Genomic DNA, 18,613 nt, shown 5'->3' with positions numbered 1-18,613 from the left:
GTTCTGCCTAACTCTAAGTCACTAAGATTTATACCAATGTTTTCTTCTAAGAGTTCTACAGTTTTCGTTTTTACGTGTAGCTTCGTGATCTATTTTAAGTTCATTTTCACGTAGGGTATAAGGAAGTGGTCCACCTTCCTTCTTTTGCATGTGGATATCCAGTTGTCCAACACCATTTGTTGAAAAGACTATTCTTTCTCCATTAAGCTGTCTAGGTGCTATTTTCCATGAATGTACTGGTCTGTTTCTGGAATTGTCGACTCTTCCCTTGGTCTCTATGTCTATCCTTATACCAATACCACACTGTCTTGATTGCTATAGCTTTATAGTAAGTTTTGTCATCGGGATCGTGAGCTCCCCAACTTTGTCCTTTTTCAAATTTGTTTTGGCTACTTTAGTCCCTTAAATTTCTATATAAATTTTAGGATCAGTTTGTCAATTTTTATAAAACAGCCAGCTGTGCTTTGGATAAAGGTTGCATTGAATTTGTAAACCAAGTTGGAGCGTATCGTCATGTTAACAATGCTAGGGCTTCTTGGGGCGCCTGGGTGGCTCAGTCGGTTAAGCGTCCGACTTCGGCTCAGGTCGTGATCTCGCGGTCCGTGAGTTCGAGCCCCGCGTCGGGCTCTGTGCTGACAGCTCAGAGCCTGGAGCCTCTTCGGATTCTGTGTCTCCCTTTCTCTCTGACCCTCCCCCATTCATGCTCTGTCTCTCTCTGTCTTAAAAATAAATAAACATTAAAAAAAAAACAATGATAGGGCTTCTAATCCATGGACCGTAGAAACCTTCCCATTTATTTCCATCTTCCTTACTTTATCTCGACATATATTTTGTTTTTCAGAGTCCAACTTTTGCCTTTCTTTTGTTAAGTGTATTCCTAAGTATTTTATTTTTTTTATGCTATTGCAAAGGGAATTGTTTTCTACATCCATTTTTAGGTTATTCAGTGCTAATATATAGCCATACAATGAATTCTTGTACATAGATCTTGCATCCTGCAACCTTGCGGAATTTGTCTATTAGTTCGAACAGTTTTTGAGCTGATTCTTCAGGGATTTTTACATTCAAGAATATGTCATCTACAAATAAAGATGGTTTTCCTTCTTCCTTTCCAATCTAGGTGCCTTGAATTTCTTTTTCTTGCCTAATTGCTCTGGCGAGAGCCTCCAGGATAATGTTAAATAGAAGCGATGAGAGCAGATACTCTCTTCTTGTTCTTGATTCTAGGAGGGTCTCTGGAAGTCTGTTGGTAAACGCTCTCTGTTTTATTACATCTTTGTCCTTGAAAAGTAGATTTGCTAGATGGAGAAGTCTAGGTAAACAGCTATTTTATTTCAGCAATATAAATTTCAAATATGCTAGAAATACCATTCTGTTATCCCCTGGATTGAATTGTTGTTGTTGAGAAGTCAGCCCCATCTGTTTAAATGCCATTCCATTAGAAGTGATTTTTTTGTCTCTCTGTCTGCTTTCACATCATCTCCATCTTTCTCTGTCTTTTAACTCTGCTGATTTATTTTAATGCGTATAGCTGTGGATTTCTTTTAACTTTTCGTGCTTATTTGGTGCTTAGGAATTATTGGGTTTTCTGGGTGAAAGGTTTGTTGTCTTTCTACAGTTCTTGAAAACTTTTTTTATGATCTTTCCAAGTGCTGCCTCTTCTGTATACTCTCTCCTTTCTGTCTAATATTCTAATTACACATGTTAGATCTTCGTACTCTACCCTCCCTGCCTTGTTCCTTCCTTCTCCTTTATATTCTTCAACCCTTTTCGCCTTTGAGCTGCACTCAGGATGATCTCTATTTTATATTTTACTAATTCTGCCTTCAGCTTTACATAATCTATTTGACCCATCCCTTAAATTCTGCAATCTCAAGGATTACAGAGGATTTTTCATTTCTAGAAGTTGCGTTTGATTTCTTTCCAAATGTATTTACATATGTGTGGGCTCTTGCTGCTTGTTCATTTTTTTTTTCAGTTTATTTATTTACTTTGAGAGAGAGAGAGAGAGAAAGAGAGAGGGGGAGAGAGAACGTGAGCAGGAGAGGGACAGAGAAAGATGGAGAGAAAATCCCAACCATGAGATCATGACCTGAGCCGAAATCAAGAGTCAGATGCTTAACTGATTAAACCACCCAGGCGCCCTCCTTGTTCATATGTTTAAGTGAGCCGAGGAACTTCGTTTTCAGCTTTTAATTTGCTTCCATGGTGACTTTTTGCAGTGATCATGCATGTTTGTAATAAGAACACCAATAAAAACTTGCGCTCCTTGTGAAAAACCGAGGTCACGTTGGGCAGAAGGCGGGTACGCGGGGGAGAGTTTTTGCATTGTTTCCCAAACGTACTCACCTCAAACCTTCACTACTGGTATTTTACTTTCGGTGGCGGTGGCGATGTGCGTAGTTGTGTTCCTTGCTCTGGGACACGACCCTGATGGACACGACCTCATGTAAGCCTCCCATTCGCTCTCTGCTCTGAGGTAGGTCTAATTATCATCCTTGTTTAGAGATGAGGCCCAAAGAGATTTATCTCGTCCAGGGCCACCCAGCTGGAGGAGACTGAGTGCACGCTTGGATCCGTCTGGCTTGGTCTCCGGGACCGAGATCGTTGCAGCAAGACAGAACAGCCTCCAGCTGGGGGCAGACAAGGCAGTCTGAGTGCGCTGAGCCTGGGGCTGGGGACCTTCGGGTGTCTGTCCCAGGGGATGGCCCCTTCCCCCACCCAGGATGTGTCATATTCTCAGGGGCAGCCAAGGGTGAAGGGTGGGGGGGGGGGGCCGGGGATGGGGTGGGCCCAAGAGGGTGACGTCATCCCTGTTCTTAGTAATGCTGTAGCAGAGCCCAAAGCTCCCACCTTGGGAAGGAGGAGGGGCAGCACGGGAGCCGGGAGCGAGGAAGCTGCCAAGTTCCTGATTAGGAACGGGCACCGTGCCAGGAGCACCCGGCATCAGGCCTCCTGAACGGGGAGAGGAGAGACATTCTCAGAGTCCTGGGAGGGGACCCTGGAAAGCGGGGTCCACAGCAGCTTGAGTGCAGAGCGGTCATCAGGTGGTCTGCGTGTCCGATGGGCAAGGCTGGTGTCCAGCCTTCCCCACTGGATGCCCGGATGTCTGATGGCCTGTTTATTTCCTCACTGGTTGATGGACTGTCTCATTTACGTGACTGGCACTGGGAGATGCCAATGGGGATGCACCAAATCTCTGTCCACTTCTACGAGAACTCGGGCTACCCTCTCACCGGTACCTGACGTCACCCCTTCTCAACACCCAGGGTCAGGCAGAAGGAAGGGGAGAATTAACCTGTCCAGGTGGCCAGGTGCTGGAGGGATGCAGCTAAATCTGACAAGGCCTGCCCTCGAAGAGCCCCCCTTCTAGGAGGGGAGACAGATTCACGCTCACAGTGACTGAAACCAGAGCCTTGCCTGATCTGGACTCACGGGCTGGGAGTGGAGAACAACTGTTTTCTGGTGTCCCGATGTCCCTTTATGATTCATCCTTGGGAGGAAGTTCTTCCTCTGCTCCTGGATGGAAACTTCCGGCAGTGCCACAAGGTTTCTGACCTCTGTTAGGTGACAAAAAACTCTCAGGTCCCTTTAGGTTGCAAACACAGGGTCCGGTGAACAATGAAAAGCATCTGGGCCCAGGTAATACTCACAGCCGTGAGCTTAGGTTAGAGTTTACACATCTACCCGTGCTCCCCTCCACAGGCAGTGAGCCCTGAAGGGGGTCTGGCCTTCCTGCCCCCACCGCATGGGTCCTCGCTCCTCTGCCCCTCTTCCTCGTCCTGCTCTTTGCCGTGTCAGAGGCTGCTTGGCGAGGGAGAGAGAGAAGGAGAGGCGGAGGGAAGGAAACGTTTACTTCGCTCGTCCTGTTGTGAGCTGGCTCTGCTCACGGGGCCTTGAAGAGGGTGGGGCTGACTCGAGGGTCTTCGGGCCCCTTCCCGACCGAGGACATTCACCTGTGCCTCCCAGACGTGGACCATGTACCTCCTTCACCGGGCTGCTCCCCAGTCTTCTCTGGCTTTCTAGGTCCATACACGCTCTCTGTGTTTTGTTCCCCAAATTTGCTAGACCACATAACCTTGATGATGATGAGGAGGAGGAGGAGGAGGAAGAGGAGGATGAGGAGGGGCATGTTCTGTGTCTTGTGAAACACGTTGGCAGACCAGGCCCGTGTTTGGTCCTCAGAAAACACATGTGTCCTGTACTCTGACGAGCTGTGGGCATCCTGGCCCATCCCGCCTCCGACACGTCTCCTCTCGTTCAGCCCGGGCCCCATTGCCTAGAGGAGCATCTCACAGTCCAGCACACGCTGTGCCCCTGCCCTCTGTCCCCCATGGCCTGGTGGACGTTGCCCATTTCCATGAAACCCTTGGCTGTCAAGGCTCTCTGTCTCCTGCAGGTGCCTCCTTCCCGTCTCCCCAGACAGCTAAACTCTAAAGATATGAGCAGGTCCTGTCCTGCCTGGAGCTCTCAGAAGGCTGTCGGTGGGTTCTAGAGACCCGGATCCCTGGATCACGGTGCTGACGTCTATGTGGACACCCTGGAACTCCTCTACGCATTCACTGAGCACATCCTGCAACCAATTCTAGCCTTAATGCCTGCTATGCGGCTCTAGATGGGCCATGACAGAAACGGGGAATATCAACCACGAACCCCCTCGCCCCCAGCCCTTCCAGAACCAAGGGAACCTCCCCCAGGTGAGGCCAGTTGGCCTAGTCATAGGCCTGAGGTTTTTTTCCCTACTGGGATTCCTTTAGAAAGTGCTGCCCTGACCCCATTCCCTCCCAAACAGGACAGACAGGACATCACATTCCTATGCTCCCCTGGGACATCCCGATTCACGGAGCCCTGGACTTGGCCCGCAGGGGGGTTACTGCCACCTCCCTCTGTCTTCTGGATGTGGTCATTGTGGTAAAGGAGCTGGACGCCCCTGACCCCCGTGTCTTCATTCCCAGTCCTCAAGGTTGGCCCCAGCGCTGCCTCCTTCAGGAAGCCCACGGTTTTTCTCCTTTGCCCATTCTCTCAGGAGGACACCCTGGCCCCAAGCCTCTGGGCCATGTTAATGGTGTATCTGCCCCTCCCTCTTCTGTGGATCTCTCTGAGCTTTGTTCTAAGCCAGCATTTCTCAAAATGCCTGCGTCTGTGAGTCAGAGGTGCTTGTTAAAAGCACAGGTTCCCAGAGCCCCTCACAATCAAGGAATGAGAATCTCCAAGGGTGGGGCCCAGGAATTTAGATAAGAAAAGGCTTAAGTGGTTGTTAGGCAGATATGGGGCACTCACCCTTGCCTGAGTTAATTTTTTTTTTTTTAATGTTTATTTATTTTTGAGAGAGAGAGAGCACAAGCAGGGGAAGGGCAGAGAGAGAAGGAGATACAGAATCCAAAGCAGGCTCCAGGCTCGGAGCTGTCAGCACAGAGCCTGACGCGGGACTCGAACCCACAAAACCGCGGGATCATGACCTGAAGTCGGGCGCTCAACCGACTGAGCCACCCAGGCGCCCCAGTAAATGTGTCTTAAATGTCCTTTATGTGCTCAAGCTGGGGCAGGGTGAGGAACGAGCCAGAAGCTCTCTCTGCCCCGAGGAACCCAGAGTCTGGGGAGAAGACGGTGGGGAGCCAGGAGAACAGGGAGTTTGGGGCTGGCAGCGTGCTTCACATCAGGCAAGCAGGTGTGGAAGCAGGACCCGACCCGCAGCCGGTGTCCTGGCAGGACGTCGTCGAGGCATTTGTAAAGGCTCCCTCCCCCGAGAAGGGAGGCCAGCAGCCATGAGGCCGAGCCCCCGGGGCTGGGAGTCAGGGCGGCTGAGTTCAAACACCCTCTGGCCATCCACTCACCAGCTGTGTGACCCTGGGCAAGCTACTTAACTGTTCTGAGCCCCCTCGGTTTTCTCATCCACAAAATGGGGACGAAGCTGAGAACTCTTAGGCCTTAGCGTTGTTGGGGGGGAACAGCTGAGATAACGTGTGCGAAGCGGGAGCGCTCCCTCAACCCGGGCTACTTCGTGTCTGTGTGGTAAGTGGCTCTCAGCGTTCTCTGATTTGACGAGGAGATGGAGGCCCAGAGAGGTAGACGTGTCTCAGGTGACCTGTCGAAGGTTTCTCAGCCGATGGGGGCCCCCAGCGCAGGGGTCTTTCCAGCACCCAAGTCGCCCCAGGGGAGGGCAGTCAGGCGCGGTTGTGGGATAAGGTTCCCCCATTGCCTAGAAGACCCTCCAGCCTCCTAGCCTCTCACCTCTGTACCTGGGCCACAAGAAGACTCTTTGTAGCTGGATTCCGATCAACCGGGACACCTGGGTGGGGACAGCCTGGAGGAGGCAGCCTCTGTAGGAGCTGGGCTCTGAGAAACTTGGGAGGCCGACGGCTAAGTCCCTACCCCAGGGATCACCCTGGAAGGCAGAGACGGCTCAGGCTGTCCCTGAATACCCCATTTGTAAACAGGTCAGCCGGGAGGGGAAGGGCACCGTGCCCAGCGCCCGGGGCCGGCAGGTGGCTGCGGTCCAGCAGCAAAGCAGAGGGGCGGGGCGGGCGGGTGGCGGGGAAGGCTGCCCGGGACTTGTGGGCCAGACACAAGGGGAGCAGGATGGAGGCTGAGGTTATCTCTCCAGCCCCGGCAACGCCACCTCCTGATGGGCCTGATGCGTCCCCCCCCCGCCCCGGCAGCTCCCAGGGCCCGGACGTCGTGCAGGGAGCCGGCCAGCTCCGGGAGTCAGGGCACAGTTTCTAATACCCCACTGCCCTTTCTCCTCCCAGCCTCCCAGCCGCCTGCCTGCCATACACAGAGCCCGGGGGAAATGCCAAAACCCCTTCCTTCTTCAAAAGCCACAGCTATGGCGATAGAAAAAGAAGAGGCTTGGCCTGAATTCGGCCAGACCTGGAATGGGATCCCGTCCTGGCCACTGACCAGTTCGGTGGCCTCTGGGTGGCCGCTTCACTTCTCTGCAACCTCAGTTTTCCCGTCTGTAAAGTGGGGGGGGTGGCCCTGACTACCGCGGTGCCGTCTGTAAGGGCTCTATGTGCCGAGTGAGGGCCTGGCACCCAGCGAGCGTCCGGGAAATGTCACGAAGGAAAGACCATGATGGAAACGGGCTCGTGACAGGCCCTCAATAAATATTTGCTGATTAAATAGGAGGTAGAGTAGAAAAGAGAGACAGATGATCCCAACATCTGTGCTTTTGTCTTTCTTTCTGAAAGCGCGCTGGGATTAGAGGCCTCGGCTGGGGGCGAGGGAAGAGCCGGGCGGGACGCGGCATGATTCTTGGGGGACGGAAGGCTGAGAACATTCTAAGTGACGTCAGCCCCTGTGTGCAGAATACATTACTCCCTCTCAGCGCCGCTGGCTTGCCGTGACATTGAGGCTCGTCTGAGAAGGTGATTCAGAGCCGAGTCCGGACTTAGGTTTCAATCCCGCCCCTGCCTCTGACCGTTCAGGTGGGCACGGACGAGGGCCTTCTCCACCCCTCTGTTTTCTTGTCTGTAAAGTGGGGACCCAAGCACCAAGTGTGAGAGCCGATGGGAGGATCCCAGGAGGTGATCTCCATCCAGGGCTGGGAGCTGGGCCTGGCGGACAGCAAGCCCTCTGCAAATGGTAGCCGTCATCATTATCCTCTGAGGTCATCACCGTATCAGCCAGCTATTATAATATTGTAATAACTGCCCCCAGATTTAGGGGCGGAAAGTGACCACCGTTTGTTGACCTCCTGACGCTGCCTGTCAAAAACGTAGGTTGGGCTCGGCTGGGTGGTCCTTCGGGCCTCCTCTTGCATCTGTGGCTGGCCGTGGGCGGGCTGGGTGGCCCTGCGAGGGCCGGCGGGCTGCCGGCTGGGGTAAAGAGGTGACGAGGCCACCTGCCCGCAGCCCCCGGCAAGCTAACCCGGGCCCCTTCACGTGCGGTGGCAGAGTTTTGAGAAAAGGAGAGAGTGGAAGGGCACGAAACCTCTCGAGGCTTGGGCTCAGAATCGGCCCCCTGGCCGCTCCCCGTCTCCTATTGGCCACGGCGGGCCATGATCCCACGGCAGGATCCCACGGCAGGGTCCGGGGAAGTTCTGGCTGCACGGTCACGTGGCGGGGGCCGTTTGGACAAGAAGGGGGACAGAGTGATCATTTCTGCCCGCCACTGGGGCCAGAACTGGGTCTCTGGATTCTCAGTGCAGTGATCCCACCTCGGCTGCCCTCTCTGCCCTATGACACCAGCAGCAAGGTCCGTGGCTCTCCCAGATGGCTTCACCGCTCCATTTTTAGCCTCAGAAGCAGGTTACACCTTCAAACTCCTTTACCCTCAGGGGATGGAGACCAGAGTCCAAACAGGGCCCGCCGCACGCATGCCACGCGTGGGGTCGTGGGGACCTAATGACCCGCACCCCCTCCGTCCTCAGAGGCAGGACGTACCCCCAGTGCACCTGGACACCCCTCCCCACAGGGCAGCCCCCAACCAAACTCAAACTCTCCCGATGAGGCGGTCGACCATCCCAAGCTCCAGATAGTTTCCCTAGGCTGCCTGGGAAAGGTTTCCCTGCCCACGTGGAACCCCCGGGAGGCCGTGACATTTATATCCACATTTTGATTGGCTCCTGTGCCTCCTCCTGAACTCCGGGCCAGCCAACCTCCTGGTGGAGTGGCCGTCCCCACGTAACCCCAGACAACGAGGACATCAGGTGACGCCAGCTGGTCCGGGGACAGGCTTCTTCCGTCAGCTTCTGTGCATGTACTGATGGGCAGAGACAGTCCTGATCATCTGTCCCTGACACGGGGCCCATCTTCTGGTTTGTGTTTCTTGCCTGTGCCCCGTCTCTAGACTGCGAGCTCCGTGACACAGGGACTTTGGTCACCTGGCTGCGCCCTGATTCCCTCCCAGTGCCTGGCATTCAGTGGGTGCCCGACCGTTACTGCACAGATTGTGGATGAAACGTCAGATTTCATTGAGCTGAGCCTCTTCGAAAAGGGACCACCTCCTCAGCTCCTTTTCTGAAATGGGTTGGGGGGAGGGAGGTCTTTATGCCCATTGGCATCCTCAGGGAGAAGGCACTGGACGCTGAGCCACAGGCTCCAGGGCCCAATCCCAGCATCTCCACTTGTGTGACCAGAGACGCATGGCAGTCACGGGCGGTTTTCTGGTTGCTCGCTGCCAACACTAGGGGAAACCACTTATTTAGACTACAGTGTGAATGACTCCTCCCAGATTCGTGCAGAGGGGCAGCCTGTGGCACACAATGTAGCTTTTCCAAGTCTCGGGTTCCACAACCAACAGGGGGTGGGGGGAGCACTCGTGTCTGCCGTGCTGGCTGAGGGGGGGTGGCGGGGGGGTTGGACATCACTATGTACCAGGTGGCTGCTGAGATTGCCGCTGCTGCCACCTGGGCGGGAGGCAGGGTCCAGGGAGATGCACCTTCCCCGGGCCTGCTGGCCTCCCGCCCTCTCTCCTCCAGCTGCCCTGCCTGCCCCTTTGCTGCCCAGGGCACGCCTCCCCCTGCAGAGCTCTTCCTCCAGGCTCCGCCTCTGGCTGGGGTCCCGTTCACAGCATCCTTCTCTCTCCTGCACTCCCTCCCCCCTCAGGTGTGGAGCCGGCCCCTCGGAGGAAGGGCCTCTCTCCTCCCATCCTACCGGACACAGGATACCTCCCGGCCCCAAGGCCCGGCGTCCTCCATAACGCAGCACCAAGAGGACTGGCTGCTGGGAACACAGGGTCGCTGTCACCCTGGCCAGTCCCGAGCTGGGCTCAGCCATGTGCGTGCTGCAGGGGCAGAGGCTACACCTCTTCACTTCTGTCAGCTGCCACCAGCACCCCCCACCCCCCACAGCCCCCCAAGAGGCTGCTGGGGCCTCTCTAGACCCCACCTTCCATCCGTCCCTCCCCTCCAGCCCCTCTGCACTCCAGCCCCCCACTGTTTCTGCCACTCCACACCCCCAGCATCCCTCAGGAAGCCCTTTCCTGCTCCCAGGGGACCTACTTTGAGGCGTGTGAGGTGACATAGTGGGCAGGGAGGGACTGGCTTCTGTCCGGACTGCCCTCCCCCAGCCCAAAGCAGGCGCCGGGGGTGGGGGTGGGGGTGCTCACAGCTCAGAGTTCCTCCTACCTGCTTGCTGCACCTTCCCCAGAAGTAAGGGGACCCCACCCCACGGGGCGGGGACTGGGCACAGGTCCCTTCCTGGCCCCGCCCAGCCTCTCGGACCGGTCCACAGCTCCTGCCCTGGAGGCACCCGAGTTCTCCGCTGGCCTGTTCCTGTCCATCCCGCCGGCGGATGGGGGCTCCCACTGAAGCGGAGGACCAGGCAGGGGGAGAGGCTGCATTGGAAACAGCTTGTTGTGTCTGTTGCCTCACGCAACTCCCACAGTTAACACAGGGAGTTTGGAATTATAGCCTCCGTGTCCCAGCAGAGGGAGAGGTTTGCGGCCGTGGCTCCCGAGCCCGGGAGCTGCTTGGTTTGATTTGTTTCCATCGGGAGGGGGCTTCCAGGGGGCCCGATTCCTGTGGCGTGTGGCTGCAGGGGGGAAGGGGGCCGAGTAGGAGTGCTTCCGCACGCTTTCCTGTTTGTCCGCTGGCTGTTCATTATTCTGCTTCCTTCCACAGGATGCCAGAGGCCTTGGAGGGGCCCCCGGGATCCCACGGCAACATTCGGCAAGGACTGTGGTGTCAGCGGGGGTGGCGTGTGACATGTGTCTGGGGGGGGGGGGGGTGTCCAGGTGAGTGTGCCAGAGCCCTTGTTTTCACCGGAATGCAGGTGCCATGCGGTGCCATGCAATTTTCTTCACTGCTGTGTTCTCAAGAGCCTCGAACAGTGCCTGGCCTATAGGTGCCCACTTAGTATTCATAGAATGAACGAACGAACGAAGGAATGGATACGTAAATGGACAACCAATGAACAAAGGAGGCTTAGCCCAAAACCCCCAGAGAGCAGCCAGATAATTTGCCCCGAGGCGGTGCAGCAAGTTGGGTCCCCGTCCCCCTGCAGGGGAAGGATGCGGCGGCAGTCCTTTGGGAGGGGCCCCGGTGACGGGACACTCCAGGGTCATTGGTGACATTAGCCTCCTTCACCATGTCCCTCCTCAGCCTGGGAAACCTGTTCACTTGTAAGGCCCCAGGGAGGGGGCTGGAGAAGGCTCTGCTAGGGAACAGGCAGGTTTGGGGTCTGCCAGGGCCAGTCTGGAACATTCCAGGCTGGCAGACATTTGGCCTTTTCTGCCTGCCCAACACTGGCCACCCACAGCTTAGTCTGAGGACAGGCTCCAGGTTCCCTCACAGATGAGAATGGACTGAGCCCTCAGGGGTGGCGGGGCCTTGGAGGGGGTGGGGGGCTGTGTGTGTGTGTGTGTGCCATGGCACACTGCAAAACTGGCATTCTTCTCTCCTGGTTGACAACAATCGCCTCCGGACTGCCTGCCAGTCTGCACGGGACCTTATTCCAGTTCAAGTCTGGCTTCCACGCCCAGGAATGAGAGAAGCCGGACTGTGCTCCCTCCCTCCGGAAGGAACGTCATGAGCCCGGGGGGTGGGCCTGGGGTGTTAGGGCAGTGGAACCTGGGCCCTCCCCAGGAGGTGGGAGTGAGGGCCCCACAGGCTCAGTGCTCACAGTGCCCAGCCCAGGTGTCACAGAAGTTAGGCCAAGCTCTGACAACACATCCCAGCCTGGGGGCGTGTCCAGGAACCTGGGAGGCAGTGGAGGCAGGGGGACATCTTAGAGTCCCATCTGTGCGGTTCCAGTCCTGGCCCTGGCACTTTCTAGAGGCGAGGCCCAGCGACAAGCCTCCGGAGGAAGCAGGCTGGGGGTTCAGCCCACCCTCTTGGTAACTTCTGACATTGTCTCCGCCTTCTTTATTTTGCAGACACAATTTAGAGCTCACCCCTGCTTTATGTGACCCAGGGTCACACAGACGGAGGTTCAGCTAGACCCAAACCCAGGTCCCGGGCCCCCGATGACAAGGAATTTCTGAAGAGCCATCTTGAGAGGCTCCCTGTACCCTCCCTGAGGGTGAGGTTGTGAGGGCCCATTAGGATGACAGGGCCCTGGAGAATAGCCCAGATAGAATCTTCCAGCTTCCCCCGCGCTCTGCCCACCCAAGAGGGAGGCGACCGAGGCCAGAGAGGGCACCTGCAGCCGACACCCCTCAACTGGTTCCATTTAGGCTGGGGGTCAGCAGACGGCCTGGGAGAGTGCTTACCTCGGACCTCTCTTGTGTCTCCCCCGCACCCCCCACAAAACTCCCAGCCTCAGCTCAAACACCCAGGCACCGGGGTCACCCACATCTTACTTGGTGCTCTGTTCTTGGCCAGCTGACATCCGCTGCTGCTCTTTGGGCGGACTTGGCTTCCTGGGCCATCCCAGCATCCCATTCTCCCCACTACCCTGGCCTAAAGGGGGTGAGGAGGGGAGACACAAATGGGGGAAGAAACGGGCCCCCAGTTTCTCTGCGTTCTTCTGATTGCTGGCCCCACCCCGGGTATTGTCTCCAGGGGCCTGATGGAACCCTGATAGATCACGGGGGCAGAGACCTGGTTTGGGACACTTAAGCCCCTCCGTGGCCTCTACTCCCCGGGTCTCATGCCCGGAGTTCCCCACACGGGCATCCCTGAAGGGCAGGAAAGTGGCTCCATCCGGTGGCCTAGACTCTATGTTGCCCCCTAGGACCCCGTGCTCCTCGCTCCCCACCTCCTGCGGACCCTCACCCCCTGTAGGACCCCCTCGACGCCTACTGCCGCGGACCGGGCCAGAGACCGGAAAGTCTGCTCAGCCGGCAATGCTGTGAGACGGGCACCATGGCCGCTAACTCACTCTGGTTCGGGGCTCCCAGGGAACCAGGCACCTTGCTCAGGCCTCTACATCCCTTCACCTGAGCCTCGCACGACCCTGTCTCCATCCCAGCGTTCAGATGAGGAAAGGGGGGTCCCCAGGGGTGAATGGGTTTGCCAGGGGTCGTGAGGCTGCAAAGCACCAGAGCCTCCACTGGAACACGGGACTGCTCTTCCCACGGCCCAAGCCCCTCCTCTGAGAAGCCCTCCCTGAGACCTGGGGATGTGGGACTGTTGAGTGGGCACCGAGGCACCTCTGAGCTGAATCTGACTGCGTCCCCACCCCACACGGCTCCGAGTCTCCTTATCTGACCCACAGGCGGGGACTGAGCCTCTCTTCCCCTAGGAGGCCATCATCAGGCCACGGGTGGCATGTGGGTCCCTCCACGGGCCAGAGGGGGCAGACAGCCAGGGTGGGACAGCTCCCGGATCCACCTCAGCCTGTGGACTATGCCACCAGAGGGCCGGGGTGTGACTCTGGCTCCTGTCGGCGACAGCAGGATGTTGAAATCATTTGATCACTTGTTCATCATCCTGATCTGTAAACTGGGGAGAATGAGGGATAGGCACCTCATAGGATTATAGTGAGTAAATCCGCTAACCTATGTCAGGGAGGCCAGGACAGAGCACATGCTATTTAAGCACCGATTACTATGTGAAATGGTCACCCAATTGCTTTGCATGCATTCACTGGGTCTTCCTGTCTACTCCTTGACAGACGCACAGCTTCTGTCCTTGCTGCCAATAACCAGCGTAAGGTCGGGCCCAGTAGGCTCACTTATGCTTTTTGCTCCAGTCACGAAGGGATACCAAAGTCTGTGTGTTTGAGGGTGGTCTTGAATTCTAGATTCCAGCCAGCCACACTCTTCCTAGTAGCTAAGCTAAGGAAACCTTGGGAAATGAGAGCTATAAAGCTGACAGAGTTTCCCTTTTTGCTTTGACCACCAGGAAGCTCGGAGGCAAAATTAGATATGGCTCAACCAAACAACCAGAGCTCAGAGACGGCAACTGCTTTCATTTTGCATGCCAACTTGATTTATGGATAGTACCGACTAGGAAAGGAGGCTGCAATGAGTAACATTTGCTTTGAGCATGGCCTTGGCATCTGGGCTAAGGCAATGAGAATGGCGATCGACTAGTGATGTCTGCTCTGAGTACAGCCATGGAGAACACGTGAGGTGCACAGCACAAATGTGCCACCACCAGGTGGGGCAACTCAGCAGCACTTATCTCACCCATGCCTCTATTTCCTCATAATTTTGTATTTTTCCCCGTTATGTTTTATATTTTATTACCCGTACTTCCCCGTGGAATGAAGCAGGTCATAAATAAGCTGGAATGGCTTCACTCAGAGCCCTCAGACCTCCGTGCACTGTAAGAGCTCCAGGGAGAGCCTCTGACTGCAGCGGAGAGCGGCCTCCATGGAGCTGCAGGGTTCCTCGGCCCCTGGGGCTGTCCCCGTGCCTTCCACGGGCTTGAGCCTGTGGAGCAGCCACAGAAAGTCTTTTGCAAGAAATTAATTAGGTTCAGGTCAACAGACACACTGTCCCTAAAGTGTGTGCTCCTACCTCCCGGCTGGAGACAAGGCTGTCTGGCCTGCCCCCCACCCCCCCCTTTGGGGAGCATCTGTGGCTACATCTTATCAGGGCCTGGGGATCTAAAGCAACATGAATCAGGAATCACTGGCGGGCTGCTAAAAATGCAGATTCTTTTCCAACCCAGATCTGCTGCATCAGAACCCCCGGGCCCTGGAATCTGCATTTTCACCAGTGCTCCCGCTGGTATGAAAGGCTCACCAGCCCGGGGCTGGTGGGGTGCCTGGACGTAGCCATGGAAGAAGGAACAACTTCGGGCTCCGCCGGGCTCCTTGGCTGGGACAGCAGCGCCACCTGGTGGGCCCAGTGGAAACACCTCCCAGTCACGGCCCTCGGTGCCCCGCTTCAGACGCCGCCGGCCTCTTCTCCATCGGTCCTCCTGACTTCAGAAGCAGTATCTCCACGCAGCCAACTGGATTGTTACAAATCCTCTTTAATAGTTAGTTGTCAAACCTCGAACATGTTTTACAGAGCTACGCACAGAGCCTCTCCCCACCCCTTCACAAGGCACAGCCTCACCCACCCATTCCCTAGGGGGCAGACGACAGGCCAGCCTAGCTTCTCCCAGGGGAAAGCATCCTTCCCCCCGTCCCTGGATAGCGCGGGATCCTGGTGAATGCAGGGTCAGCTCTGTGTCATGCCCCAAGGGTTCGCCCTTCGGATTCCCTAAGCAGCCCGGGGCCAGTCCAGACTCCCTTGTCTAGGGGGCTCTTCTGCCAGCTCACGGCACGGCCTAGGCTGAGCTGAGCTGCCAGGGCAGGGCTGGGGCCGCCCGGGGAAGGGTTGCTGCTCCTATGGTCAGGCGAAGCCCGCCCTCTCCCACTGCCCTCAATGAAAATGTGAAAACCAAAGACAGAAGCGTTATCGTGGAAAAAAAGTTTACCCACGCAGTGGGCATCCCCTGACAGCCCAGGGTGCCTGATCCACCCCCCACCCCCACCCTGACCCTCAATTTTCAATACACTTTGCCATCCAATATATACAGCTCCCAAGGCAGGTAGAAACCCAGTCCGCCTGTGCAGGGACGCTGCGGGGAGCGTTTTCTCTGGATTGCTAAGAGAACCCTGGCGGTAAGCTGAGGATCCACAGAGCACCCGGGGCTCAAGTCTGGAGGCAGAAAGGTAGGGAGAGGGGTCCAGGCTCCAGAAAGCCCCCTGCTTCCAGCCGGCACAGGATGGGTGTGGGGGAGGGAGGTGGGAGGTGAGCCTGGAGGAGAGCCAGGGAGACCCCGAGAAGCCATGAGGCTGGGGGATGGACAGGGAGGTGGGGGCGGCAGCTGCCTCAGTACTTGGGGACCTTGCTGTAGTCTTCGGAATGGATGTGCCGGCACAGGCAGATGGACAGGAGCATCCCCAGGAGCTGTTGGGGGAGAGGGCAAGAGTCAGAGGGAGTCAGGGCCACCCAGGTCCCCGGAGCGGCATCTCACTGTCCGGGTCAGCGAGGGTCACGGGGTTTGCACAGGATTAAGCAGACCCACAACGAAAGCCTCGTGCCCAGCCTGTGATTCCAGCGGCAGAGGGGCTCAGGGAGGGGCAGTGGTCAGGCCAGGCCTGCTGCAGGGCCTCTAGAAGCTGATGGGCCTCAGCCTCCAGGGGGCCTCAGCAGTGCAAGGACAATGGGATATGGCTGGGGGGGGGGGTTGGGTGGGGGGAAAGGATTCCGACCTCAGTGACAGCCACGCCCACACACACGCCTAGGATGATGCCCATGTTCTCCTGCAGCCACACCTGCACCTTCTTCATGCAGCCCTGCAAGGGGAGAACACAGCCATGTCACCCACGCCCAGCCGCCTCCCCCCTCCATGCACAATCACCAGGAGGGCCCGCCCCCAGCGCAGAGGGCCTGCAGAGAGGGGAGTGTGCTCCTTGAATGGATAAATTAACGAATATGTAGAGGCAGGTACAAATGACAAGCAAACAGATGAATCAAGGGCAGGAACAGCTAAGGGAAGGAAGGGGGGAAGGAGAGAGGGAGGAAGGAAGGAGGGAGGGAGGAAGGAAGGGAAGGAAGGGAGGAAGGCTAGGAGGAAAGGAGAAGGAAAGAAGAAGGTTAGGTGGGAGGGAGGGAAGGAGGGAGGAGGAAAGGAGGGAGAGAGGGAGGAAGGAAGGAAGGAGGAAAGGAGGGAGGGAGGGAGGGAGGGAAGAAGGAAGGAAGGCGGGAAGGAAGGAGGGGAGGCAGGAAGGAGTAGCCCAGGCAAGCCTGACTGGCCTGTGCCCGAACCCACGAGTGCCCCAGGCCCAGCCCCAGCTCCACCTTGCACGCACCTCACGGTACACGGGCCAGAGCTCAGGGTTGTTCCCGCTCTCGGTCCTGTTGCCGTCAGGGGCCTCGCAGAAGCCCGTCTTCACAGGGAAGCTGTCATCCCCCTCCTGGTCCTCACAGGAACAGGGGTAGGTGACACCGGTGTGGTTCATGAGCTCAGCGTTGTCCGTCCAGTTGTAGAAGCTGACCCAGCCACAGCACTTCACCTGCCGGGGAGACCAGCCGCTTGTGGCCCCGGCCCTCAGGCAGGCCGCCCTCCTGGCCGGGGTGGGGTCTCCCAGGACGGAGGCTCGGATCTGCCGCTTTCAGGTACTGCCCCCCCCACCCCCAGGTCCTGCCTAAATCGCCAGGATCAGAGTTCAGGTTTCACTTTGGCTTCTGTGAGCCACGGGGAATTTAAAGGGGCTTTCAGGAAACACATACCATAAATATTAAAACAGGAGGAAAAATAAATTGGGAGCAGTAAAAATAATAAAGGAGAACAGGAGGGACGTTCAAGTTGAAAGACAGAACGTAGTCGTATAGGACACAAGAAAGGTGAACGGCACATAGTTGAAGAGTGGGGGGGGTGTCTAGAGTCAGGCTACCGGGTTCGAATCCCAGCTCTGCCACCGACCAGCGGCTCAACTTTGTGGTCTTTGTGGCTCAGGCGTGTGGTCTGTGCCCCCGCCTGCTTCCCTCCCATCTCAGGGTGGCAGGTGCCTGACGAGCAGCCCGGTGGCCAGCAGGGGGCGAGCCAAGCACGCTCAGGCTCCCCGGGCTGCAGGCAGTAGTTCCTCCCGGCTTCATCTGCTCTGGAACTTGGCTGCCTCCTCTGGCAGGGAGGCTGAGGCCTCTGAGGGGCACCCCCAGGCCCTCACACGCTCAGCAAAAGCAGACAGGTGTCCTGGGCCCTTCCACCACACCAGGCAGAGCCTCCTACCCTGACTGGTGCCAGGATCTGTCTCCAGCCACCACCAGCCCACGTCTCAGTGGTTGTGCAGGAGCAATAAAACCTCCCCACTCAGGTGGTGCGTAAGGGCCGTGGGCTTCAGAAACATCTCACAAGGGCATGGATCAACAGCCCCATTTTACAGACGAGGAAACTGAGGCTCAGGAAGTGTCAGAGTTGGTATTCCAGCCCCCTGGAGCCCGACTCAGTCAGCTTTCTTAGCCCCAGTTCCAAGCAGCGTCTGACAGAATGATCTAGAGGCCTTGTCTGCCTCGGGAACCCCCCAACCAGTCAGCTACCTCCCACGGTAGGGTGCACGCCATCCCTCGAGGGACCCAGCTCTGCCCCAGACTCCTTGAAGGTGTACGTGCTCATCTTGGGACAGCAGCCTCCTTCTAATCTCAGCAATGGCGGGTCACACGGAGCGTGTGACGAAAACATCTTCCTGCGCGCACCGAGCCTTCCAGCTGACACAGCCCCCCCATCCCCCGAACTCGCCCCATCTGATCCTCACCATCACTGGGGTCCATTTGTGGGTGTGGTGAATGGTTCACCACCAGGGCAGACTGGGAACACAGAGTGCAAGTCACTCACTCATTCATTCAGCCATTCATTCATTCATTCAGCCATTCATTCAGCCATTCATTCAGGCATTCATTCATTCATTCATTCAGTCATTCATTCATTCATTCAGTCATTCATTCATTCAGCCATTCATTCATTCATTCAGTCAGTCAGTGGATCTCTCTCTCTGTAACTGAGGTGGAATACCCAAACACTGGCACAAACAGCTTGATGTTCACACACACATACTGGCATTAACTGCCAGTTGCATCAGGATTTGGATAGAACCTTCCTCTCACCCCAGAAGGTTCCCACGGCACCTGTCCTGACAATACCCTCCCAGAGGTAGCCTCCACTCAGACTCGTGTGAGCATATCAGCCTTGGCACACGGTTCCTCAGCCCCCAGGACGGACTCCCGACACTCCCCAGCCTGGCGTGACACGAGGGCCTTCTTCCTGACCCCAGACCGGAGCGCTGCG

At 56.7% G+C, this 18,613-nt stretch overlaps 1 protein-coding gene across 4 annotated transcripts in view; it reads right to left on the bottom strand.

The window, feature by feature from the left end:
• Window positions 1–14,789: 14,789 nt before the first annotated feature.
• The window catches only part of CD82 (CD82 molecule), a 48,944-nt gene continuing 45,120 nt past the window's right edge, over window positions 14,790–18,613 (bottom strand). For all 4 annotated transcript variants that reach the window (XM_043581013.1, XM_043581016.1, XM_043581015.1 and 1 more), the window contains 3 exons: window positions 16,641–16,844; window positions 16,041–16,124; window positions 14,790–15,735 (listed from right to left, as the gene is read on the bottom strand). In XM_043581013.1, the coding sequence (XP_043436948.1) occupies window positions 15,658–15,735; window positions 16,041–16,124; window positions 16,641–16,844 (366 nt within the window). In that variant the 3' untranslated portion in view covers window positions 14,790–15,657. The remainder of the gene's footprint in view (window positions 15,736–16,040; window positions 16,125–16,640; window positions 16,845–18,613) is intronic.

Source organism: Prionailurus bengalensis, chromosome D1 (assembly GCF_016509475.1).
Source record: "Prionailurus bengalensis isolate Pbe53 chromosome D1, Fcat_Pben_1.1_paternal_pri, whole genome shotgun sequence".
Classification (NCBI taxonomy): domain Eukaryota; kingdom Metazoa; phylum Chordata; class Mammalia; order Carnivora; family Felidae; genus Prionailurus; species Prionailurus bengalensis.
This window is presented reverse-complemented; position numbering and strand designations above follow the sequence as displayed.